The following is a 24,859-nucleotide window of genomic DNA, read 5'->3' as shown; positions in this document are numbered from 1 at the left end:
AAGATGGAATGAAGCGCATTGTAAAGATTCTTTTCATGTTCCTTTGGGTTAATAGCTTACTCCACAGTTGTACAATTTCAGATGTTTTCCTTCTGTTCTTTACATGTTTTTTCTATACATAGCTTAAGCTAAGCCTTTTGCATTATCCAAAAATTGGTTTATGTCTAAAAGGCATGATACATTACCAAATATACATTTTAGTAAGGAAAGAAACATGAAGAAATGTCAAGGTAAAAATATCTAGTGCTGATAAACTGTCTACCAAAAAGTCATGTGTCTCATTTTATCGTGTAGTTGTAGGGCTGTTCATATTAATTAAGTAATTCTGTTGCTTTTATAAAGAAAACCAGCTGATAGCATTGACTCATTGACTCCTCAGCAATCTCTCACACCGAGCATGCATGAAGCGACAGTGGAAAGGAAAACTTCCTTTGAACAGGAACAGACCTCCAGGAGAACCAGATTCAGTGTGAGGGGCCATCTGCTGAGGCTGACTGGGAGACAGAAGCAGACATACAGAAAGAAACAAAGGTACAAAATACAAAAGGTAACTGTTAACCAGCTCCACTGTTGACCCCGTCCAGGAAACACACAGCCAGGCAGATTAGCTCTGAGCCAGCTCCCATGTCAGAGGATGAAAACAGCACATACAGTTAGTCCCAGTATAGGACTACAAAAAAAAAAAAAAAAAAACATGCCCAACTCCAACATTTATACTCAAAGGTGTTCATGCAAACAGCACAGCGCATATAGTTCTCCCTTGGATGGTGTCACAGCCAAACGGGAACAGACCATATGCTATGACAAAGCTTTCTCCCATCATAGCTAAGAAGCTATGATGAAAAAACAGCAAGAGGATAAAGTTAGGGGTTGAACTAACAATTACAGCAGAATGGGAGAATAAAGATAGAATAAGCAGAATGATGAAAAGTGGTCCCTATGTCCTCCAGCAGCCTAAGCCTTTAGCAGCATAGCTATCAAGATAACTCAGGATAACCTGATCTAGTCAAGCTATAGGCTTTATGGAAAAGGAAAGATTTAAGCCTACCCTTAAAAGTAGACAGGGCATCATGAACTAAAACTGGTAGTTGGTTAAACAGAGGAGCCTGATAACTAAAAGATCTGCTTCCCATTGTACTTTTAGAAATTCTAGGAACTACTAGTAAACCCTAAGATTGAGAAAGAAGTGCTCTGTTAGAACCATAAGAATTGATCAGATTCCTGATATAGGGCAGAGTTTGACACTTTAGGGCTTTATATGTGAGAAGAAGGAGTTTAAATTCAAATTTCTAATGTTTGCAATATCCTGGAGATCATTTCTTGTATTATTGTATCATGTATATTTAACTCTCTCTAAATGTTTTTTTTTTTTTTTTTTTTTACTAAAATGTATAATCTGACCATAAATGTTTGAAAAAGCCTAACTTCAGTATGAATACTTCTATTTTTTGGAAATAAATGTATTAAATATAAATAACATATTACAAATAATCACCTATATTGCCTTGAACAATTCCTACATAATTGAAATAACTGGTGCATTTTTTTATAAATGCATTACATTTTTCAATTAAAGAATAATTAGTCATTATTTTCAGATACTTTCTGAAAGGTTTTCTCTAAGATTGAGATGAGCTGTAGCATAAATGTCCATCTCAATTAACAATATTTCCAAATTGGAATGACGTGACCATGCGTTAAAATTTCAAGATTTTCTGACTTCCAAAAGTCAAGTTTTATTTAAAGCTGCACAGTGTGGCACAATTTGTAGCACTGTTGTCTTGTAGCAAGAAATTTCTGGGTTCAATTCCTGGCCCATGCAGAGTATTTTTGGATTGTTCTCCTTGTGCATGCATTGGTTCTTTCCGGGTATTCCAGCTTCCTCCCATGGTCCAAAAACATTACTTAGGTTAGGTTACCTGGCAAGGTTGTATGTCTCTGTGACAGACTGGAGACCTTTCCGATGTGACCTTGCCTTTTGCCCATAGACTGTTGGAGATAGGAGCCAGACCCAACACAACCCTGACAGAATAAGGAGGAGAAAAGTAATTGATGGATGGATAGAAGACTGATTTAATAAAAAGGAAGGACTCAACACCAGACAGGAAGCAGGCCAAAATCAGAAGAAAGTGCATTTGTTACCAGAAACCATAAAAGTACAAAATGTCAGATGAAAACTTAGAGAAACAGAAACCCAAGAAACAGCAGAAACTATACAACAAAAAATATCCAGAGAAAAATGAAGGAAAATTTTGGTAAGAAATACCAAGGAGCAATGATTACCGGAACGAGGAACAGGGGTGTTGAATTAACTGAATGAGTAACAGCTGTTCGCAGAGCAGGTCTATGAGCAGCTAAGGGATGAGGATTAAAATGTAAACACTCCCAGGAAACACTGGGGGGAAGCGGCAAAAACACATGGTATGACTAACCAAACGTGACTAGGACAACAATACAGAAAGAGACAACTCAAAGTCCATGGGATCATGACATAAACTTGCCTACATCAACAGTCTAAGCATGGTTAAAAAGTTTAGAACAACTGGACCATAACAAGTAAGTGACCTGAGTTTATCTTGACATGTAATCATGAAGAGGATGCTAAACAACATGGGGAAATTTACATTTAGGTGATACAAAAAAATGTCTGTTATGTTGTCATTAGAATTCTATGTAATCCAGTATTTAATCTTTATTTGTAAGCTTTATGAGGGTGAGTTTTGCTTAGCTTAACCACGCTGCTCAGGAACAACCTTTTTTCAAGTTGCAGGGAGGATAAGGAGTAGGGAGTCTTGCTTACACTGAGTACAAAAAGTACAAAACACAACGTTTCTTTAGGTGCATGTGAGTGCAACATTTGACAGAAGTAACTGAAGGAATGCCAAAAGCCTGCAGGTACAAAGGAGCAATCAGAGCTTAACACAGACTTTGATACATTGCTTTCAATGTACCTCATTTTCCAAATTCAACATCTTACCATTTTTACCAGGGACATCTTAACATTTTTAAAATCAATGCATCAGATCTCATAGGGTTTAGGTGAAGCAAATGTAACCATTATTGTATTTTAATTAAAGTAAGAGGGAAGTGTGCGGCCCACTCTGTTTTGTTGATGTAAGATTGCCCTCTACTGGTCTATTTGCTAGTCAACTTTATCTGTGTTTCAGCATTCTTGAATTTAAAGATTTTTTATTTATTTTGCCAAAATTGGCAGAAAACTAGTAATGCAATACATATTTGAAAAATATAATTTTATTTATTAACACAACACTGTTATTCTTTCATTCAATAAGACAAACATGTTTTAGTAGAAACAGATGATGGTACACAGGCTGATGATCAGCACCAGCAAAAAAATGACAGCATAGACCCATAGAAGGTACAGTACCGATATCTGAGTCTTAAAATCCTCTCAGTAATAGAAGATGCATAACTGCCATTCAAAAAATCTAAATCTAAGTTTGGACATTTAGCACTGCCTAAGAACATGCTTCAGAGTTTATGTCCCAGAATATATAAGTGAGCTCTTCTTCATCTTGAGTAACCAGATAGAAAATTAAAGTTGGCATGATGATTAAGGGAGTGATAAACCTCTTTGAAACCTTAAAGAAGATGCTTGACTTGTTGGATCATAAACCTGATGTCTTTATTGAACCTGCCATAAAAAAGAGATTTGGCTAACAGTCCTAGTTGTCATATTAGTCATACTTGTCAAATAGTTATCTATTAAAGGGTTGTTCCAATAGAAGGCAGATGATGAAGCCAATAATGGATTTTTTCATGAAGTCTTGTAGGTGAAAATAAAAAGAGGAGATCAGCAACCAAGAGCTAAAAATATAACAGTTTACTGGTTGGTGCTTATGGGGGGAAATCATCCAGATCTTACTGTGGGATCACTACTTCTTAAATGTTATTTATGCACCTGAATCCAACCTGGTTGTTGGCTTGATCAGCATGTTTAGGTGTGATACAATTTGATCAGCTTGTTTAGCTGCGATACAAATACATAAAGTGATTTGGGTTTGTCATTTTTGTTTAATTTGGGGGGAATAAAAAAAATACCAATGAAGATGCAAATCAGGAGGTGAAAAGGCACTGAATCCCACTCAGGGCTCCTTATAAGGGTCATGGCTTTGACAAGGAGATTGCAAACATAACGCAAGGAAGGGTTACTGTGATGTACACTACAGAATGCCAAAAAACATAAGTAGAAAAAAAGTGGTTAGATGGTCATCACTGCCAAGATCATGACACAAAAACTCAGTTTTCAACTTCAGGCTAGTTACATTTTTTCATTTCATTTTAAGGATTTGAGTCTGAGTTTGTTGAATCTGCTTTGTGATCCGGGCTCCTAGTTTCTGTCAGCTGTCATGTTTTTTTTTTTTTTCTTTGGCTGTGGAGTGACACCTATGAAGTGCTCTTAAAGTGAGTTTCCAAGAAGAGGAAATTGTAAGGTACTCAAGAACAATTTGGTTAGATTTTCACTAAGACTATACCTCACATGAGGAGGCTGCAAGTCAGTGTGATAATGTGTTTGGACAATTATTTTCATATCCCTTATTTTATACATGTAAGATGGGTAGAGCATATTTCTTTTATTTATTCACCACTAGATGGCCTCAGTAAGCATCAAAAGCCTATATGAGGGTTAAAAAAAGCAACATTGCAGCAAAAGAATACTATTAATCTGAATGTAGGCTATAAGTTCAATCTCATTTTTCATTGATTCTGATTGTCCATTTTTTTTTTTTTTTTTTACATCAATAGTGACTCATTTTCTGTACTGGCAAAGGTCTGATACCAATTCAGGTCGGCCAGGTCAAGGACTAAGGCCCTCATAGATGGGTCATGTGCCCTTCATTCTGATCTCGTATCATCATTGCCATTAAGTTCTTTAAATTAAATATTCAGTGCCTTAAACTAATTTATTACAAAATAATCAGTGGGTGCAAAAAAACAGTCCTTAAATTTGAGGAACTTGGTACAGGAAAATCCTTAGAAAGTATACTGTAGGAACAGTAGGTTCAGGTCAAGGAAACAGGAAGACCAGTTCCTAGCATCAAGGCCTTCATCATGCAGGAAATGATGACCCACTTCAGTCAGATGATACCTAGCATTTTTAAGCAAAAGAAAGAACCCAGAGTCCACGGCAAAAGCATATGGGCTTACATTGGGTCTGAGATTCTAACCCTGATACCTGACAATAGGCAGGGTACCTATAGCATATGGACCTTTGCTTAGCCACTGTCAAAATGGTCATGTAAGATGATCTTACAGGTAGAATAACATTCTCCAAAGTGTCTGCAGGCTTGACTGTATCTGCCATAGGGCTTCCAAACTTAGTGTTCTTTGGAAAAGGCCAATCGCGCTGTGCATTGTTGGTCAGAGCTCTGACAAAATGGAAAAATTAGTAAAACATCAGGGAGGAAAGATGAGAGCAGAGAAATCATCTGTGTTCACCACCACTTCTTAATGACTGCCATCTTTCCTTTGCCTCTGATTTTCACAGGTTGTCTTTACTGAAGTGTGATTTTCTTTATTACATTGAGCTGTTCAGTTGTTTTTCTTAATTTTTTATATACCAAGAAAAAAAAAACATTGTTTACAATTTAGAAGTTCATTGTAAATGTAAATTGTAAAAATATATTAATGAATTCTTCAGTTGTATTTATTATTAAATAATCATTCTTGAGCATTTACTTCAAAACATAGACTATTTCCCCACATTTTTTTTACTAACTTTTTTCTGGAGGTTTTTTTACCTTTACCAGGGATCTCAATAATGTAGCTGGAACTCAGCTGGGGAAGTTTAACTGCAGTAATGGTATAATTATGTCTGATCTGTTGCTTTAACACTCATAAAAATGGTAATAAAATGCTAAGAAAATGATTATATGAGCAGTTATGTCAGAAGTAAAGTGCTGAAAGCAGGGCTTTTTACACGTCCTCCTTTTGTTCTCTAACTTAATTAGTTTTCTTCATAGGTTTGAAACAGATATTGGTAGCTAGAAACTGTCCTTTTTCGTTGACTACAACTCTTGATAATCTTCTAGATCTATGTCTGTTTGTTCATATGCATAAAAGTAAAAGTCTATTTATAAATCAAAGCTCAAGTTGATCCTGCCTCTGGTTTTCACTCTCCTGCAGACAAAAACCCCCGACTACCAATACTTGTTCACCAACTAGTACTTTGCTGGAAGTGAGACTGTGACATTCAGTAGCATGAATGAACTGCATGGACTCAATGTTTAGGTGAATGAATCATATAAATGAACTGATTCTAAAGGTTAAACACACTGAAAAGAGCCTCAGTTTTCATTACTATTATGCAAGCTTTAACAGTGAGTATTATTTCTCACTGTTACGTTACGTTTGGATTAGTGTGGATTAATTTCCTGTGATTGCAAAGTCTCCTAAAAAAAAAAAAAAGGTGAATCTTCTCCTCTGTCCATATAAATACTTTATTCCCTCCCATTCTAACAGGTTATACAGTTGTGGAGCCTAGTTAAGAAGTGCTTGTACACAAGCATCTCAACTTTACAGCCTACCAATAGAGTGGGAGGAAGAATAAACATTTTTAGTGTTTGTTTTTGGTGTAATTAAAATGTTGACATTTATATGCGATTACAGAAATGTATTCATCTTTATCTTTAAACAATCCAGTTTTTATTGGACTTCTGTCATGTGTATAATGCCTGTGAGGAGGGCTGGTGATTTAAGTCCCCGTATTAAACCTAAGCTAAGGTCCAATATTTTGAGTTGGCACAGTTCTTAAAGTCATAATAAAATTTTACACAGTAATAAAGGATTCTGTAGTTGTATAGAATACAAATTGATGATAATTGTGGATATAGGGAAGTGGCGGCCTAGTGGCTGGGGCATTTCGGTTCTGAGTTCAAACCCCACTCCCACAGACTGCCACTCTGGATCCCTGAGCAAGACCATTACCCCCACACTGCTCCCCAGGTGCCGCACAATGGCAGCCCACTGCTCCCCAAAGGGATGAGTTAAATGCAGAGGGGGAATTTAGTTGCTTTGCACTTGTAACAGTTTAATGACAATAAAGTTGAATTCTATTCTAGGTGGATCTAGCCTCTATTTTAAATGCATGGAATAATTACCATGATTTACCTCATTGAAAGTGATAGTTTGTTCATTTAAATAGTGTTTTGGGTTTTTTTCCTTATCAGCTATTGTACTTACATCCTATATTTTCATCTGATTAAAACAGGCTCAGTCAAAGTCCAAAGCAAAAACTAGGAAAGAATATGTTGGAAAACTTAAAGTATTATTGTAAGGGATTTTTGTGACTATAAAAATAATAACAAATGTTTCAGTCTCCAGGTGTGCAAATAGCTGCTGAAAGCAAATGTGCACGAGCCCTTTTCCTATCCTTTTACATTAATATGCTGCTTGTAAAAAAATACTCAACATCATATTTTTTTTTCTTTGTTTCTGATCCTCAGCATCTCAAAATGAAAGAATGAAAATAACTAATGAGAGAATCACCATCCTTAGTAGCAATTGCATCATACCCAAAATATTTTACACAAGATCAGAGAAACAAACATTGTAAACATTCTGATGTGTAACTTTAGGGATGCCTTTTTTTAAAAGTCAAGGAATTTATTGCACCCCCCCACCCCCCACCCCCTTAAAAAAATAAAATTAAATAAAAACATAGTAATCACTATTACATCACTGCTCATGTTCTGTCAATATAAGGGTAGCATTACTTTTTGGCTTATTTTATGTACTATTAGTATAATTTACAGTAAACAGCAATCGAATATAAATATCCTACTGAATATTATCATTCTAATGAAAAAAAAAGAACTAACTTTATATGAAACTAGTTATTTTTTCCGCATGAAACATAGATCAGTCTGCATAGAGCATAGATAGGCACAGCCAGGCTGGGGACTCCAGCCAAAGCGAAGATGGCTGCATTGATCCATGAAGGGTATTCCACTGATGCCAGAGCTGGAAACATGTCCTGTAACCAAGGCAACAAAGAACAAGTTTATCTTCTCAGGATGATTCAAAGTGCTGTACATGAGCAAAACATGGCAAAGCTTTATAGGGGTAGGTACTGAACGCTAGAAAATAAACATAAAGTAATGATAATAAAAAGCTGTCCAATAGAATAGAATAGAAAATCCATTCATTGTCACAATGGGGAAATTCTGGCAATAGACTCAACTTTTATTATTAGAATTTTTTCTGTTATACTGAAATGCATCAGAAACATAAACTAATAGTGTTTTTTTAACATCTGGAAGAGAACATTCAAAGGCAACTCATGTAAAGCATTTTTTGTTTAGCACTTTTAACTGTTGTCTTGTACTGTAGCTTTTTCCAAATGAGAGGATGTGAAGTCATGCATTGTCTAACCAAGAAACGGTTCATTTTTAAAATTTATTTTAATGCATACAGTAGTTAAAAGGGTAGCGTTTAGCTGCTTATATCTTAAATATCTTTTATCTTAATTACAGATTACTCAGCTTGGAGTTTCAAGGATTTTTTTGCTTTGTTTTAGAGTTAAAGCTAACAACTACTAACAGCAGAGACAATTTATTTATACAATCTAAAAAAATCTGTTAATTTTGAGGAGACAACAAATTACATGTTTGTTCGTGTAAAGAAGTTTTCACAAGATTGAATCAATTGTACCTTGCAAGAGTAAATAGCAGTATTTGAGAAGGAGTAAATCTGTAAAGCTGTCAGTGTTTATTGCATCCTAATGGAGGTATCTCCTTGATTCTCCAACCTTTTAACAATCCAATTAAATTAATTGGGGTTAAAATGACATATAAAGTGGTCTCAAAGTTTAATATCTTACAGAGTTGGGGTCCCAGACCAAATAGGTGAGCTTCTGTTGTGCTTGAGTCACCAGATAGAAAATCAGGATGACCAAGACGATCAGAGGACTGATGACTCTCCATGTGACCTGCCAGAAGATTGATGGCTTATGACCAACCATGAACTCTATGTCTTTATTGAACCTGTTATAAAAAAGAATTTTAAAATATATCATGTAATATGATTACCTGTGTATCAAATGACAATTTGGGAAAGATTACTTACCTGTCTATGCCGTAAATGTAAACAACAGCTATCATCTCAAAAAATCCAATGGTAAGTAGGGGGACTGATCCGGCAAAATTATCAAACAAAGTGACCCAGTAAAGACCTGAACGCTGCGCAAAGAGCAGGTAGATGATGAAGGAAATCAAACACGTCAGCCCTGGAACAGATATGGAGAAGAAAATAGAGGTGCTGTCAAACATGAATTCAAAGAAGAACAGTAGGAATGTTTCTTAAAAGTCAGGTTACCGGTCAGTACTTCGTGGGGCCATTTTTTAGGAAATAATCGTAAGTCTTTTAACGGGACTACCACTCCTTCAATGTTGCCAAACAGAGTAGAAAGTCCCAGACAGAGGAGCATGATGAAAAAGAGGACTGACCAGATCGGGGAGCCTGGCATCTTGGTAATGGCTTCTGTAAAGACGATAAAGGCCAGACCTGTTCCTTCCACTCCCTGAGCAACCAAGCACACATTAGGATTTTCATTAAATATGATCTGATCAGAGGTTTTTGAATGATCCCTGATCATTTTCTAAACCAGAAGATATTGGATCAGTAATAATGGTTGATTCCTTTGTCAAGCTTCTTCCTGGTGTGACTGTGTATTTAAGTTTATTATTCCATGTTGTACTAAACCCATGATTTTCTTCAGCTTCCTCTTGTTCCTTGTATTAATTAGTCTCCTTCCATCGTTAAAACACTCAGTGCTCTTCTTAATCTTTTTACCACTCTCCTAATGGGACTAGTTTCTGTATGTTTAAGCTTAGTGGTTTTCATTGTTCCTTGCTAGGTTCCTCCACTGTATCCTAGATTGTTCCTCGTCCCGTTCTAATTGTGTCTATTGTTCTAATCAAATGCTTCTATTGGCCATGCTGTTCCTGGGTTCTTGCAACCTCACAACCCATGACAGAAGAACCCATCCAGAATCATTAAAAACCAGGGAGCTTTAACACAGATTAGTTGTGATCAGTGTGCAAAATACCTGCCATCTCCATTATTTTTCTAACGTTGTCAACGTTACGTCTTTCTTCTGTTTGGCGTAAACATGTTTAATTTGCATACGCAAACAAGATTGGCTGGCTCCACTTGGCAAAAAACAGAACATATTTGTGAATAAATGTTTTGAATTTTAAATACTGGACTGGACAACATTTTAGTAACCATTGATGACAAAAAATTTTTTTATTATTTTTTTTTATTTTTTACACAATTTAAGACCCCCTTTAAATTTTGCTTTTGAGGCTTTCAGGGGGTCCCCCTGTATTTCGCACTCTAGTTGTGATTAGAAATGGGGACAACAACGTGAGTCTAGGCAGTGAAATGCTGAACAGCTGAGGGAAGTATCTGAGTAGGGGAACTGAGAGAAGGAGACTAATAAATACAGGAAATAGAGGCAGCTAAACTAAAACCCAAAGAGAATTGCATCTTTATAAGAGAATTATATATAATGCATAACCAGATCATCAGAAAGAAGCAATAAGTCAAACGCATAAGAATACACTAATATGCCAACACTTTGTAAAGCGAAGTGTTGGAATATTAGAATTATGATTTCACACATAATTATAAAACTCACAGGAAAAACCCAAGTGGTACAGGACTGCACTTGGGCACCACTGACATTAGAAAACTAATAACAGGTAACAAACATCCACAGGAGACTGAAAAGACAAACTGACCACATGAAGCAAGCGACCAGTTGTCATACACAAAAAGTAGTTTAGGATGCTTTGAAAACCACTTGGGTATGAAATAGATTTAAACTCTATTGTGTTTCCTTCAGTGCTGCTTTTAAAAACATCATTGGAACAATTAGAAAAAGATTTCTTTAAATATCCATCCTTTAGTTCATTCTCCACAGAGCATAGGATTGAATTTTAGCACAAAATGTTTGCATTGGGTGTATGTCCTGACCAGGACAAGATCAGATTTTAGGATATTATATGTTTCAGTCCTCTGATAATATTATGCATCTATAATACTTACCTCACTGAGAAGTTTCTGCATATCACAAGTTTGGATGTCAAGTAGAGAAATGACATGAGGATAGGAGCTGTTCAGCTGATTAAAGGCTTCATCATAGCTGGTTGATGTGATGTTGTCCTCAGGAAGATTAAATGTGTTCAATAATCTCACAATGTTTCTAAGAATTAAAAATAAGAATATTTTATACAACTTCAACAGACACCAGTGGTCTTTTTCCTATAATATGCAAAAAGATTGGAAGTACTCACTCAGAGATACAGTTTTCGTATTTCTCTGTGGCTCTGAAGCCAATGATGGAGTAGGTCACCAAGGCAGCATAAATTGATGTGAGCCCAGTTACAACAGAGAGGATCACGGCATCTTGCACGCAGTTGTTACTGTGAAAAAGAAATGTAAACAAACAAACAAAAAAAGTTTGGAATTACACTTCCTTTAGAATATAAAATTCCTCAAATATAAAATGTGCATCTCTTACTGAACAGGGTTGTAGCTTGAAAAGGAAATGAGGCCTCCCCATGCCAAGCCAAAGGCGTAAAACACCTGAGCTCCTGCATCCAGCCAAGTAATCGGTTTAATCAACTCATCCACCTTCAAGAAGGTGACACACAGTACAGAGCGATGTTCCTTTAAAATATGAAATCACAACATCTTTTTTTTCTCGGTTATAAAATTTTACAAAACGCACGTCTGGTGTGAAGAGGAATTTGATTCCGCTCACGGCACCTTTCAGAGTTGCTCCTCGGATTAGGAAGATCGCCAGCACAACATAGGGAAGGATTGCTGTGATGTAAACGGCCTAAGGAAATTAAGAGAAAAAGTAAGATAGTAGTAGGCGTGGCTGGCCCAATACGTGTAAGTATGAAAGCTTCTATACCTGCAGGAGAAAATTATCATTTTAATGCATTAAAAACACTTTTATAAAAGATTTTCCTGCCATTTTTGGTTTTAATACATTCATCTCTCATCCTGTGATAAAGTTGATAAATTTTGACAGCTACTTCCTAGTCTCTAATGAATTGGATTGGTATTAAAGGTATTGTGGAGGATTCTTTAAAAGAACCGCCCTCTCCACTTAAAAAAGAAATGTTCATGCACAGACGCCCATTTCTCCTCATGCACGCCCTGTTTAAAATGTGCTGTTCTCATAGCTCATACAAGCTTACTGTGTCCACATACAGTGGGGACTATTTAGTGGACTTTATAGCAAACTCAGTTAACTGACCAATCAGACAGATGATCACTGCTTTTTGCTCTGTTGGTCACGTAACTCCTCTTTATTATTATACATTTTACATATATACAGCCTATAGGCCTGGTTATACTCCCCGCAGCAGTGTGTCACAGTGAGCTTTGGGTCTAGATACGGCCGAAGCGGTGAAGAAGTGGGGGCGAGTTTGTCCGACAATCGAGGGACATGACGGCGAAAAAGAGCGGGTTTCCAGGTGGAAGAAGGGTCCCAGCATTCTCGCACACCTCGCTCTTCTAGCTGGTCCAACTTCACGAGTTGTTTTTCGCAATTTCGGTCATAAAAACAAAACAAGTCGGCCTCCTGTCTGCGGTCAGCTACAATTTGGGAGAGGTGCAGCGGAGTGTCTGCGGAGGGGGCGGGGACTTGCGAGGAGAGCTCTCCGTGAAAAGCATTCTGGGATATATCTACCTCTTTTGAGGCCTTTCTTTTCTCCTCATATACTTTTTAGACACTTTTTCTCTTACAACCCTCTGCCATTTTCTAAGAACCGGCGTGAGAAAGATGAGCTTCAGTAACTGTCTGAAACCGTAGCTCACAAAACATATGTTGCTGAAAGTGCTCATGTACACAAAAAGATAGCTAACAGGGAAACTATGTAGGATGACCTTACGTAAACATAATCACCAAATTAAATCCTCCTAATTTAAAATTAGGAGGACCACTTATTTAGATGATCCACCAGGAAATAAAAGATCGTCCTCTGTATATTTAAAAAATAAAGCATATTAATTGGAACTCTTTTAAAACATGAAATTGTTTATGTTAATTAAAAGGTGTTGATTTACAATATGCAGACAATAACATGAATATCTGAAATAAAACAGTTTATATTTTTTACCTTCCTAGTTATGTTTCCAAAGTATTGTGAGGAAACAAACAACTTGATTCCTTTTTACTCCACTGGTCATTTTTATTTTCTGACTAACAAATTTAGGGTTAAATTATTTACCATCATCAATCAATTAATAACCAACCTTTCCTGAAGTGCTTATTCCTCTTATGCAGCAGATGGCAACTATTGTCCACGCTGCCAGCAGACAAACCACCATAGGCTACTGAATTTCCCCAGATTTGGATATTGAGTCAGAACTGTTCAGAGTCTCTCTGTAAAAGAAATAATCCACAGTGGAGCTCCGTTGGCATTCCGATACAAATTCTGAATAGGAAAGAAATATATCGAAGTGTAATCAGCAATGAAATATGGCTGTAAAGTGGCCATGTGTTGGCTGAAAATTAGTAGTAAAATACCTGTCCTATTTTCATTGATTGGACATTGAGTCCAAGGCAGAGGTTCTTGAAAAGAATTGAAGAGATACCACAGGATCCAGGCTATTAGGGTGTTGTAGTACAACCCAACCAAAAAGGACACCAACATGGAGGCAATACCTTTAAAATAGACCGTATGTTAGATGTGAAACAATGAAATAGACATATTAAGATCTATCTATCCATCTTCTCCCGCTTAGTCCTTGTCAGGGCAGCCAGTGCCTTCCACTGGCAGTCTATGGGCGAGAGGACAGGTTGCCAGTCTGTGAAAGGGCAACACAAAGACACACAACCATGCACACACACACTCACACCTAAGGACAATTTTCATAAGCTAATTAACCTAACAGTCATGTTTTTGGACTGTGGGAGGAAGTCTGAGTAACCAGAGAGAACCTACACATGCACGGAGAGAACATTCAAACTCCCTGCAGAATGATCCCGGGCCAGGAATGAAACTCAGAACCTTCTTGCTGCAAGTCAACACTGCTACCCACTGCGTCACTCTATTAATTTCTAATATACTGGATTTCTTTTTGTACTTACCAATTCCAGTCAGATAGGGGCTGATGGATCTCCATACCCCCACGCTGCCTTTTCTCAGACGTTGGCCAATGGCAAACTCCATCAGTAAGAGAGGCATTCCTTCCAACACCAGCAGGATTAGGTAGGGAATCAGAAAGGCACCTAGATAAGGCAGCAGTATACCTTGTTAACCAACATGTCTGTTAAATATTTATGATTTGTAAGATGAAAGTAAATAAATGTAATTTATCCCGATGAAATAAGCCTATGGGAAGTCCTGTATTACTCTAGACTAGAGTCTTTGTGGTCATTGTTATGGGCAGAAACTTGTGCCATCAGAAAATTAATTTTAATTGCCCAAAATTAATCTGCATATGAAAAATTTTAAATATTGGTTTTGAAAGTAAATTTCACAAAATTCGACCATGTTTAATAATATGAAACTGTATAAAAAACTGTATTTCATGAATTGAAACTGAACTAATTTTATTTAAAATTTTTCTTTTGCAGTAGAACAGGTAATATACAGTAAAGGTTTCACGTTTCAGCTTCAGATCTCCCGCCTTGCCCCAGTACTCACATCTATACTCATTTCCTTCGGGAACGCAAATTAAGATTACGTTAAAGCATACATTATAGTGAATTTTCCAGACAAAAGAGGACACATCACGGAGTTCATGTCCAGAGAGGAAGTTTAACACGTGGTGCAGAGACAACAACCTTGGCACCAGTGGCGGCTGGCCTTATCTGGCGCTAAGAAATAAAAAAAAAATGTCAATTAAATTATAAAAATTCTATTATAAAGTAAAAATATTTTGAAATATATTGATATATATATATTTTTTTTTTAGATGTGCAATATAAATAGTTAATGTTTAATGATCAGTAAGGCGTTATTTCATTTTTCGTCGGATTGATGACGAATTTCAGTCCAAGGGTGAAAAAATGTTTGGCCATTCTCATTTAAAAGTTGTACATGCGCAGTAGCTCCTCTGCAAAACTGATTAATAGAACTTCGGGCGCACCAAAGCTACACCCTACAACACAGTTGTAGTAGTGCGTGTTATTGACAGGCCGAGTCATGGAAGTGAGGTCCCTTAAAACAAACTTACCAAAGAGAAGCTGGAGGTGAAATCGTTTGGACCTGATCTGCCGAACATCAAAATTAATCAGCAGTCCAAAATACAGATGGAGACGGTACACTCTTTTCCAAGACCTGGTTTAGCTACAAGGCTTTTGTAACTGCATGCAGCGAGGCTAAAGCTTTATTCTGCTGCCTTGACTGCCTGCATCCTTTTTCAAACATCAGGATCTGACCCAGCATGGATTGAGACAGGTAGGACTGATTTAAAGCACTGTTTAGAAAAGCAAAGAAGAATGAACACTCTCGGATTTACATGGAAAATAATATAATATAGTTTACTTTTTCTGGATGTTTTTTTTTTTTTTGCATAGTTGCTCTCAAATATAACATTCTTAGAAAATAAATAGTTTTGATATATTACAAAATATAAAATTTAATTAAGCTACTAAAAAAAATGCAACTGTTTTTTTTGCATTTACTTAATCATATTTAGTTACTTTAACAGAATAGTTTCATGTTAGCAGGGTAGGACGTAAAAATATTGTGTTAAAGTAACTAAATATGATTGAGTAAATGCCAAAAACGACTGCAGATTTTTTTTTTCAGATAGCCTATCATTTGTTTACTTGTCATTTGCTATGAATGTAATACATTTACAATCGTGAGAGTTTTTCTGGTGGTCGTTTGACATGATGCAGGACATCCGCCAAATTCCTGCTAGGTCCACTTCTCCAGGTTGTAATGCAGCCATACAGCTTCACTATATGCACAACAATCTGCTCCAATACTTTGGAGGATGCAGTAAAATAAAGTTTCAAGGTAAATGAATTCAGTTTCAAATGATTTAATTCAGTTAAAATTCAGTTTCCCTTTATTAAACACAGTTCCAATTTGGTGAAATCTACTTTCAAACAAATACACTGAATTCACTATAGACAAGTCAAGTTCATTTTCTGACATACAGTTTAAATTTAGTTTCTCAAGTTAACTGATGTTAATTTCCTCTGTGGAAAGCGAAAGTCAGATTCCTTGTTTGTGCACACAGACAAGGCCATTAAGTTGATTCTAATCTAGTCATAAAATTATATCAATAAAGATATGGATAGATTTTAAACATCATGAATGTTACCTAGATTATGAGCTTATTTTTTTAGCTTGATAAGACAACATAAAGCAAATAATTCAACATTTAAAGATATCTACACAATTTCTTTTAAAGTTAGACTTGTTTGTACAGAAGCATAATTATTATAATGTTATATTTGATCAGATGAGCCTGCTGTGTTGCTAAGAGGTCTAATGAATGTACAGTAAACAAAAGTAATTATCTCTAGAGGTACGCTGTTCTAAAATTACATCCTGCAAATATTTGCTTCCCAGATGTTGTGAAAAATATTACATCTAGAAATGTGTTTCATTAACTGTAGTTATTCCCCACCCCCACCCACCAATTTTCCATATTAGCACTTCAAGATTCAGAATTTTGCAAATAACATAAAAAATTAAACAATTTAAATCAGACAATTTAACAGTAACTCCACAATAAAATAGCATTTTTGCCAAATACATTTTTGATGACTGCTTATAATTTACTCCTAATAAAATGTAATTGGAAGAAAAGCTCCTTTTAAGTGAGAAATTTTTTTTTTTTGTCTTCTTTACTCAACACTGTAAGTGTTAGCATTGATCCAGTTTGGGTAAATCGAACTCCAACATGCCAGTAAAACAATCTTTCCTCTTGCATGGCCTTTCTAATGAAAAAAAATAACAAACGCACTGTAAAGATAATTTTCTATATACATTTTAAGCACAAATCTACGGTGGCCCTGAAGTGCAAACTGCAACTACAAATCTAAAAGCGCAACTACATTAAGGAAATCGCAACTACATAAAGCAAAGCGCAACTACATTAAGAAAAACAAAACTACATAAAGCAAAGCGCAACTACATTAAGGAAAACACAATTACATTAACCTACCGGAAAAGGTAGTTACCAGTGGGAAACATGAGACATCGCTGATTGGACGACGGCGCCGTTTGACCCCTGAACCGGAAGTTGCGTTGTCTGAACGGTCCAGCTTCTTTTAAGTGTGTCCACAGTGTACGCAAACTAACTGAAATTTCGTGATTAGTCTTGAGCATATCCAGTATCACCTCGGACGTATGTCCTGATTCAAAATATTCCTGGATAACGGCAGCTATGTTTGGGGCGCCGACAATATCTGTTTTCAAAAGCCGCAGCAGGCAGAATGACTTCCGGTAGGTTAATGTAATTGTGTTTTCCTTAATGTAGTTGTGCTTTGCTTTATGTAGTTTTTTTTTCTTAATGTAGTTGTGCTTTGCTTAATGTAGTTTTGTTTTTTTTAATGTAGTTGTGCTTTGCTTTATGTAGTTTTGTTTTTCTTAATGTAGTTGCGCTTTGCTTTATGTAGTTTTGTTTTTCTTATTGTAGTTGCGCTTTGCTTTATGTAGTTTTTGTTTTTTCTTAATGTAGTTGCGCTTTGCTTTATGTAGTTTTGTTTTTCTTAATGTAGTTGCGCTTTGCTTTATGTAGTTTTGTTTTTCTTAATGTAGTTGCGCTTTGCTTTATGTAGTTTTTTTTTTTTAATGTAGTTGTGCTTTGCTTTATGTAGTTTTGTTTTTCTTAATGTAGTTGCGCTTTGCTTTATGTAGTTTTGTTTTTTTTAATGTAGTTGTGCTTTGCTTTATGTAGTTTTGTTTTTCTTAATGTAGTTGCGCTTTGCTTTATGTAGTTTTGTTTTTCTTATTGTAGTTGCGCTTTGCTTTATGTAGTTTTTGTTTTTTCTTAATGTAGTTGCGCTTTGCTTTATGTAGTTTTGTTTTTTTTAATGTAGTTGTGCTTTGCTTTATGTAGTTTTGTTTTTCTTAATGTAGTTGCGCTTTGCTTTATGTAGTTTTGTTTTTCTTATTGTAGTTGCGCTTTGCTTTATGTAGTTTTTGTTTTTTCTTAATGTAGTTGCGCTTTGCTTTATGTAGTTTTGTTTTTCTTAATGTAGTTGCGCTTTGCTTTATGTAGTTTTTGTTTTTTCTTAATGTTGTTGCGCTTTGCTTTATGTAGTTGCGATTTCCTTAATGTAGTTGCGCTTTTAGATTTGTAGTTGCAGTTTGCACTTCAGGGCCACCGTACAAACCAGCTTGCAGGTACAGACAGGGTTTATTTATGGCATGTACCTTTTGTAACATAACCACTCTCAATAATGGGCTAATCATTAACAACAATAAAGATTAGTTGTTAATGTTAGGATTCATTTCTTTGAAGTGCCTCTTTTAATGAGAAAATATTTATTCAATACCACTAATTGTTCCAATTTAAAACACTTGTTGGTCTTTGTTAGAAATTGTCACATTAGTAATGAAAAACAAAAAAATATATATATCAGATACAACACTGGAAAAAAATGTTATCTAAAGTCATTTTTTTCTTAAAATAAGAACAAAATATTTGTTCTTGAATTGAGGAGGTGAGACACTTTGCCAATGGATGCAAAGTGTCTATCTTATTATCTTATTTTAAATAAGTAAAAATTATTTTAAAGTACTTTTAAAGTATTTTAAAAGTAAAAATATTCAATCCATTGGCAGATCATCTTTTTTATCTACTCAAATTAAGGGTAAATACACCCATAATGTTAGAAATATTGACTTATTTACAAATCATTTTTGCAGTGAACAGTCTTAGCTCAGTCAAGCCTGAAACATGCAATAGAGAATGCTTTTAAAACATGCATTTAGCACTTTATTACACTTTAATGTGTGCCCATTTAAAATGTTGCTGAATTTACATGCAGCTGAAACACACATGGAAACACAAATGGATTCTCTAAACTACAGGTGCTGGTCATAAAATTAGAATATCATGAAAAAGTAGATTGATTTCAGTAATTCCATTTAAAAAGTGAAACTTGTATATTATATTCATACATTACATACAAACTCATATATTTCAGATGTTTATTTTGTTTAATTTTGATGATTACAAATGACAACAAATGAAAATCTCAAATTCATCATATCAGAAAATTAGAATATTGTGAAAAGGTTCAAAATTGATGGCCCCTGGTGCCACACTCTAATCAGCTAATTAACTCAAACCACCTGCAAAAGCCTTTAAATGGTCTTTCAGTCTAGTTCTATAGGCTACACAATCATGGGGAAGACTGCTGACTTGACAGTTGTCCAAAAGACGACCATCGACACCTTGCACAAGGAGGGCAAGACACAAAAGGTCATCGCTAAAGAGGCTGGCTGTTCACAGAGCTCAGTGTCCAAGCACATTAATAGAGAGGCGAAGGGAAGGAAAAGATGTGGTCGAAAAAAGTGTACAAGCAAGAGAGATAACCGCACCCTGGAGAGGATTGTGAAACAAAACCCCTTCAAAAATGTGGGGGAGATTCACAAAGAGTGGACTGCAGCTGGAGTGAGTGCTTCAAGAACCACCACACACAGACGTATGAAAGACATGGGTTTCTGCTGTCGCATTCCTTGTGTCAAGCCACTCTTGAACCACAGACAGCGTCAGAAGCGTCTTGCCTGGGCTAAAGAGAAACAGGACTGGACTGCTGGTGAGTGGTCCAAAGTCATGTTCTCTGATGAAAGTAAATTTTGCATTTCCTTTGGAAATCAAGGTCCCAGAGTCTGGAGGAAAAGAAGAGAGGCACTTCATCCACGTTGCTTGAAGTCCAGTGTAAAGTTTCCACAGTCAGTGATGGTTTGGGGTGCCATGTCATCTGCTGGTGTTGGTCCATTGTGTTTTCTGAGGTCCAGGGTCAACGCAGCCACATACCAGGAAGTTTTAGAGCACTTCATGCTTCCTGCAGCTGACCAACTTTTTGGAGATGCAGATTTCATTTTCCACAGGACTTGGCACCTGCACACAGTGCCAAAGCTACCAGTACCTGGTTGAAGGACCATGGTATCCCTGTTCTTAATTGGCCAGCAAACTCTCCTGACCTTAACCCCATAGAAAATCTATGGGGTATTGTGAAGAAGAAGATGCAATACACCAGACCCAACAATTCAGAAGAGCTAAAAGCCACTATTAGAGCAACCTGGGCTATCATAACACCTGAGCAGTGCCACAGACTGATCGACTCCATGCCACGCCGCATTGCTGCAGTAATACAGGCCAAAGGAGGCCCAACTAAATACTGAGTGCTGTACATGCTCATACTTTTCATGTTCATACTTTTCAGTTGGCCAACATTTCTATAAATCCTTTGTTTTTATTGGTCTTCAGTAATATTCTAATTTTCTGATATGATGAATTTGAGATTTTCATTTGTTGTCATTTGTAATCATCAAAATTAAACAAAATAAACATCTGAAATATATGAGTTTGTATGTAATGTATGAATATAATATACAAGTTTCACTTTTTAAATGGAATTACTCAAATCAATCTACTTTTTCATGATATTGTAATTTTATGACCAGCACCTGTAATGTGTTCAAAGTCTCAAACATGATTCTGAGTTTCTTCATGAGAACATTAGAGAATCATTGATATACTCTGAGGAAAAATGCATGAGCATTTCTTTTTTTTACATGAGGGATTTATTAACTGTTTGCATGGCTGCAGGCTCAGGAGAGAAGTTACTGTCTTTAAAGAATAAATAAATAAAATAAAAAATTAAATAAAGCTTATTTTCTTAGTCTTATAGCCTTTAAGAGCAAAATATTCCATTAGTGAATCTCACAAGCTTTAAGATTTCAGTGCATCATTATGTGGTTCATTTACTGTATCATCTTACCTCCTCCATGACTCTGACACAAGTAGGGGAATCGCCACACATTCCCCAGACCAATGCAGAAGCCTACACATGTCAGTATGTACTGGGCTTTGTTGTCCCACTTGGGCCGCCCTCCTGCCTCCTCTTTTTCCATCCTCTCCAGCTCTTCATAGTTTGGAATCCGAAGCTCTAATCCCGGGTTGGGGATCACCAGTCTCATGGTGAAGAGATGTGAACACTGAAGCGCAGACGCCGTGTATGCTACGGCTTATACGTAGTGAGGACATGGTGTACACACGTTAACATTTACACAGGAGCCTACAGAGGTCATGACATAAATTTATGATCATTTACTACTTTGCTCCGTGAAACAGATAATCAAACAGCAAGGCTTTGCATTTATTCAGGACCACTCAGGTTTTTTTCAGGCTTGTGAATAATTGAAGAGGTACAGTACCTTTTATTGTAGCTAAAAATAAAGTCAAAATCAGATGGAGCGATGGGGAGCAACTATCTATCTATCTATCTATCTATCTATCTATCTATCTATCTATCTATCTATCTATCTATCTATCTATCTATCTATCTATCTATCTATCTATCTATCTATCTATCTATCTATCTATCTATCTATCTATCAATGCGAATGATTAAATGATAATAAATAACATAAGTATTTATATATTTAGCTAATAATAATATGAATAAGTTGCTAATGTGTTTCTCTCTGTTAAATATTAATCACCATTTTATACTGGAAAAACGATCTAGAAATAGTAATATTTTCTTAAATTAGGTGTATTTACCCTTAATTTGAGTAGGTAAATGAGAGTTTGCCAACAGGATGAGTATTTTTACTGTTGAAATAAGATAATCAGATAATATGCACTTTAAATAAAACAATGAAATTTTCTTTTTCTTATTTTAAGTGCACATTAATTCAAAGAAAACTTATCCAGATTTCAATTTTTTCTAGCGTAATCAGTGCCCATGGACACTTTGATTTTTACTTTAATCACAATTAAAGGTAAACATAAGGGTTACAGCACCACAGCTAATATTTTCTGTGTTGTTAGCTTTATTACCAATACTGGAGATGACTGAATCTTGCCAGCCCCGCAACGACCACATTTTTGGTCTATTTGTTGTTTCTACCTAAAGCAAATAATCCCAGTTGCTCAAAAAGAACCATGGTTTTCAAAAATACATATTTTACACTGAAACACAATGTCTTTGCATATACTTTGTCTAAGGTTTAAATATGATGTTCTAATGAAAGAAATGTTTTTTTTTTTTATTTCCACTGCTAAAAACAGCCTTAAGAAGTAAAACTACTATGATGTTTTAAATTATATATGGCTTTTATTTGAATCCAAACAGATGTATACACTGTATATTGAGTGCTAATTTAAATACAATTTAAGTCATTTTACTGGAACCCTGTTCCACCAGTTCCCCACTCAACTCTTAGTTTAAATTTCTTTATTATGCTCTTTAACTAACAGCTGCACTGTATTTTTTTATTGTAAATGTGTAAATTAGGTTTTACTTTATAGTGTCCAATTTTAGTTTTGTTTTTAATGTGTTTTAACCTTATTTGCATACTTCCATTAACATTTAATTTTGCTGCAGGTACAAAACAATACCTCTGCTAATATGCATTACCTAAAACATAATTTATCAATATATTAAATAATTAAAACAGATTACTTAATTACTTAGATGTAGCTAAACTAGCTTAAGAATAATATTTGAGTATTTGTATAGAATGTATATTTTTTAATTTATCATTAATGGTTGAAATTTTACTTGAAATATTTCATATACATCACTTTGCTGTCAGGTTCAGCTGTTGTTGTACATTGTTGGAATTACGTTTGCAGCCTTTAGAGTAGCAGATGAACCGCTTAAAAAGTTTGATATGTTCATAAAGATGAAGCCAATTCAGATTTCCCGTTCAACTAATTGGCAGCATTTCTTTTTTTTAAACAGAATTCCATTCATATATAGGTGAACTGCATTATACCAACATAATGTTCATTGACATTTAATAGAATAAAAAAAATATACGTTTTGTAGTAGTTTAAAGTCAAAAGTATGCATACAGCTAGGTGTTTCGGTAATGTTTTTACAGCATATCAATAACAATGTAAAAACATAGTAATAAAATAGAAAGTGTATATTACTAGGTAACAAGAAAAAAAAAATTTGGTAATTACCCTAAAATTAAGGTATGTAATTTCAAAGTAATTACCTGCATGAAATTATTACAACTGCATGTTACCATGTAACAATGGAGACTTTTGGTGAGTAATTACCATTAGGTTACCATATAAGTTTCTATTATTGGCCACCACCTATGGCTTACAAAGTAAATTGTGACTTATGATGATCAGGTAAATAAAGTATTAAAAAATTGAGCTCAAGTGACATATAAATAACAGTTTAGTTAAGTAGATTGGCTTGCTGTCTTCTAGGTTTGTTTTTCTGTTGTATGAGAAGTAATAAACTAGATTTTACTAGATAATAACACATAAGTGTATTGCTGTCAGTGAAATGACTGATTTGCCTACTAATAACTCTTTGAAATCTAAGAAGTCTAACTTTACATTTCTGCCTAAAATTTGAAGCACAGCACTTACAAAAAATTTCCATAAAGTTTTTCTTGTGCCTAGTAATATAGTGTAACATGCTATGTTATTACTATGTTATAACATGGTTATTAATAGTGTTGCGCCAATGCCATATTTTGGCCCCGATACCCGATACCTGGCTGTGCAGTATCGGCCGATACCGATACCATAATAATATAAAATAATTGCCATCATGGCTTTGTCAAGCTGCTGCCTACCTTTGTGAAGCAGGAAAAAATCTAATACAAAGTGAATCCAGTAGAACTTTTTATTGCCTACCAGGAGTGGGTGACAATAGTTGAATAAACTTATGGCTCTCAAAATGGTATCGGTGCCCTATTTGTTGGTACTCACCGATACCGATACCACCATTTTAGGGCAGTATCAGGGCCCCGTCCGATACTGGTATCGGTATCGGTGCAACGCTAGTTATTAATTAACTTTTATGTACTTTAAAGATGACCTTTATTAAAAAACTTCAAAACGTATGATTCTTATTCTCAAATTCGGACTCGTCCAGTAAACTGCGGTGAATCAAAAATAGTGTCTGGAATTTTTCAAACATCTACTGTATATTTCACGGATTAGTGGACCGTGGTCCGGATCCGGACCCACCAGCTGACTAATCCGGACCCAACCTGATTGAAAAGCATTTATTGATTACCGCATGTTGTCCGACGACAGTGTCTAATTTCACTTGCGCCGCTTCTCCTGTTTATATGGTAAAGCCCTCCAGAGGGTCCAGCACCAGGCTACACGTGATACAAATTAGCCAATGAGCTGCTGTCAGTCTGGGTTACTGCTGCGAGCCACTTTTAGACACAGCAGGCAAACCTTTAAATGCCGGGCAATAGGAAAGAAGGAGAAGACGATGAGAAAAAGTGAAAGAAAGTGTGGACTGCTGGAAGAACTGCGGTGAACTGGTGAAAGAAAAGTGAAATGGTGTGCTCAAAGATGACCCTGCACATTTTGAGTATGTTTGGCTCAACCTGCTTCTGTCAAGCAGGATTTCCCACCATTACCATAGTCAGATATAAATATCAATCCAGGCTCATGTATGATCACCTTGATATGTGCCTGAGAATGGCTTTGTCTGCCTTGCAGGGCAGCGTAAAGCCCACTTCTCTCATTAAGCCAAAAGAAAAACAAATAACAAACGGTCAGTTCAGGTGTTTTATAAATATATGAGTCAGGAAATTGTCTATACACCAAACTTAATGATTGTTGTTCCCTGCTTCAAAAAACACTTTAGATTTTAAAATGGAAAAATCTTCTTTTT

General features: G+C 35.7%; 1 protein-coding gene across 1 annotated transcript; it reads right to left on the bottom strand.

Annotated features, from left to right (window-relative positions):
- Positions 1 to 7,279: 7,279 nt before the first annotated feature.
- On the bottom strand, positions 7,280 to 21,234 carry LOC119799237 (sodium-dependent neutral amino acid transporter B(0)AT1-like). Its single transcript, XM_038309047.1, is given in 12 exon segments — positions 7,280 to 7,996; positions 8,843 to 9,005; positions 9,088 to 9,247; positions 9,337 to 9,541; positions 11,074 to 11,230; positions 11,322 to 11,450; positions 11,549 to 11,661; positions 11,759 to 11,869; positions 13,297 to 13,478; positions 13,571 to 13,708; positions 14,135 to 14,275; positions 20,969 to 21,234. Coding segments are annotated over 12 exon segments (1,842 nt in total). The 5' UTR covers positions 21,168 to 21,234; the 3' UTR covers positions 7,280 to 7,852.
- Between the last annotated feature and the right edge of the window lie 3,625 nt (positions 21,235 to 24,859).

Source organism: Cyprinodon tularosa, unplaced genomic scaffold (genome assembly GCF_016077235.1).
Source record: "Cyprinodon tularosa strain WSP-4 unplaced genomic scaffold, ASM1607723v1 ctg655, whole genome shotgun sequence".
Taxonomy (NCBI): Eukaryota; Metazoa; Chordata; class Actinopteri; order Cyprinodontiformes; family Cyprinodontidae; genus Cyprinodon; species Cyprinodon tularosa.
The sequence above is the reverse complement of the archived record's forward strand: the minus strand, read 5'-3'. Positions and strand labels throughout refer to the sequence as shown.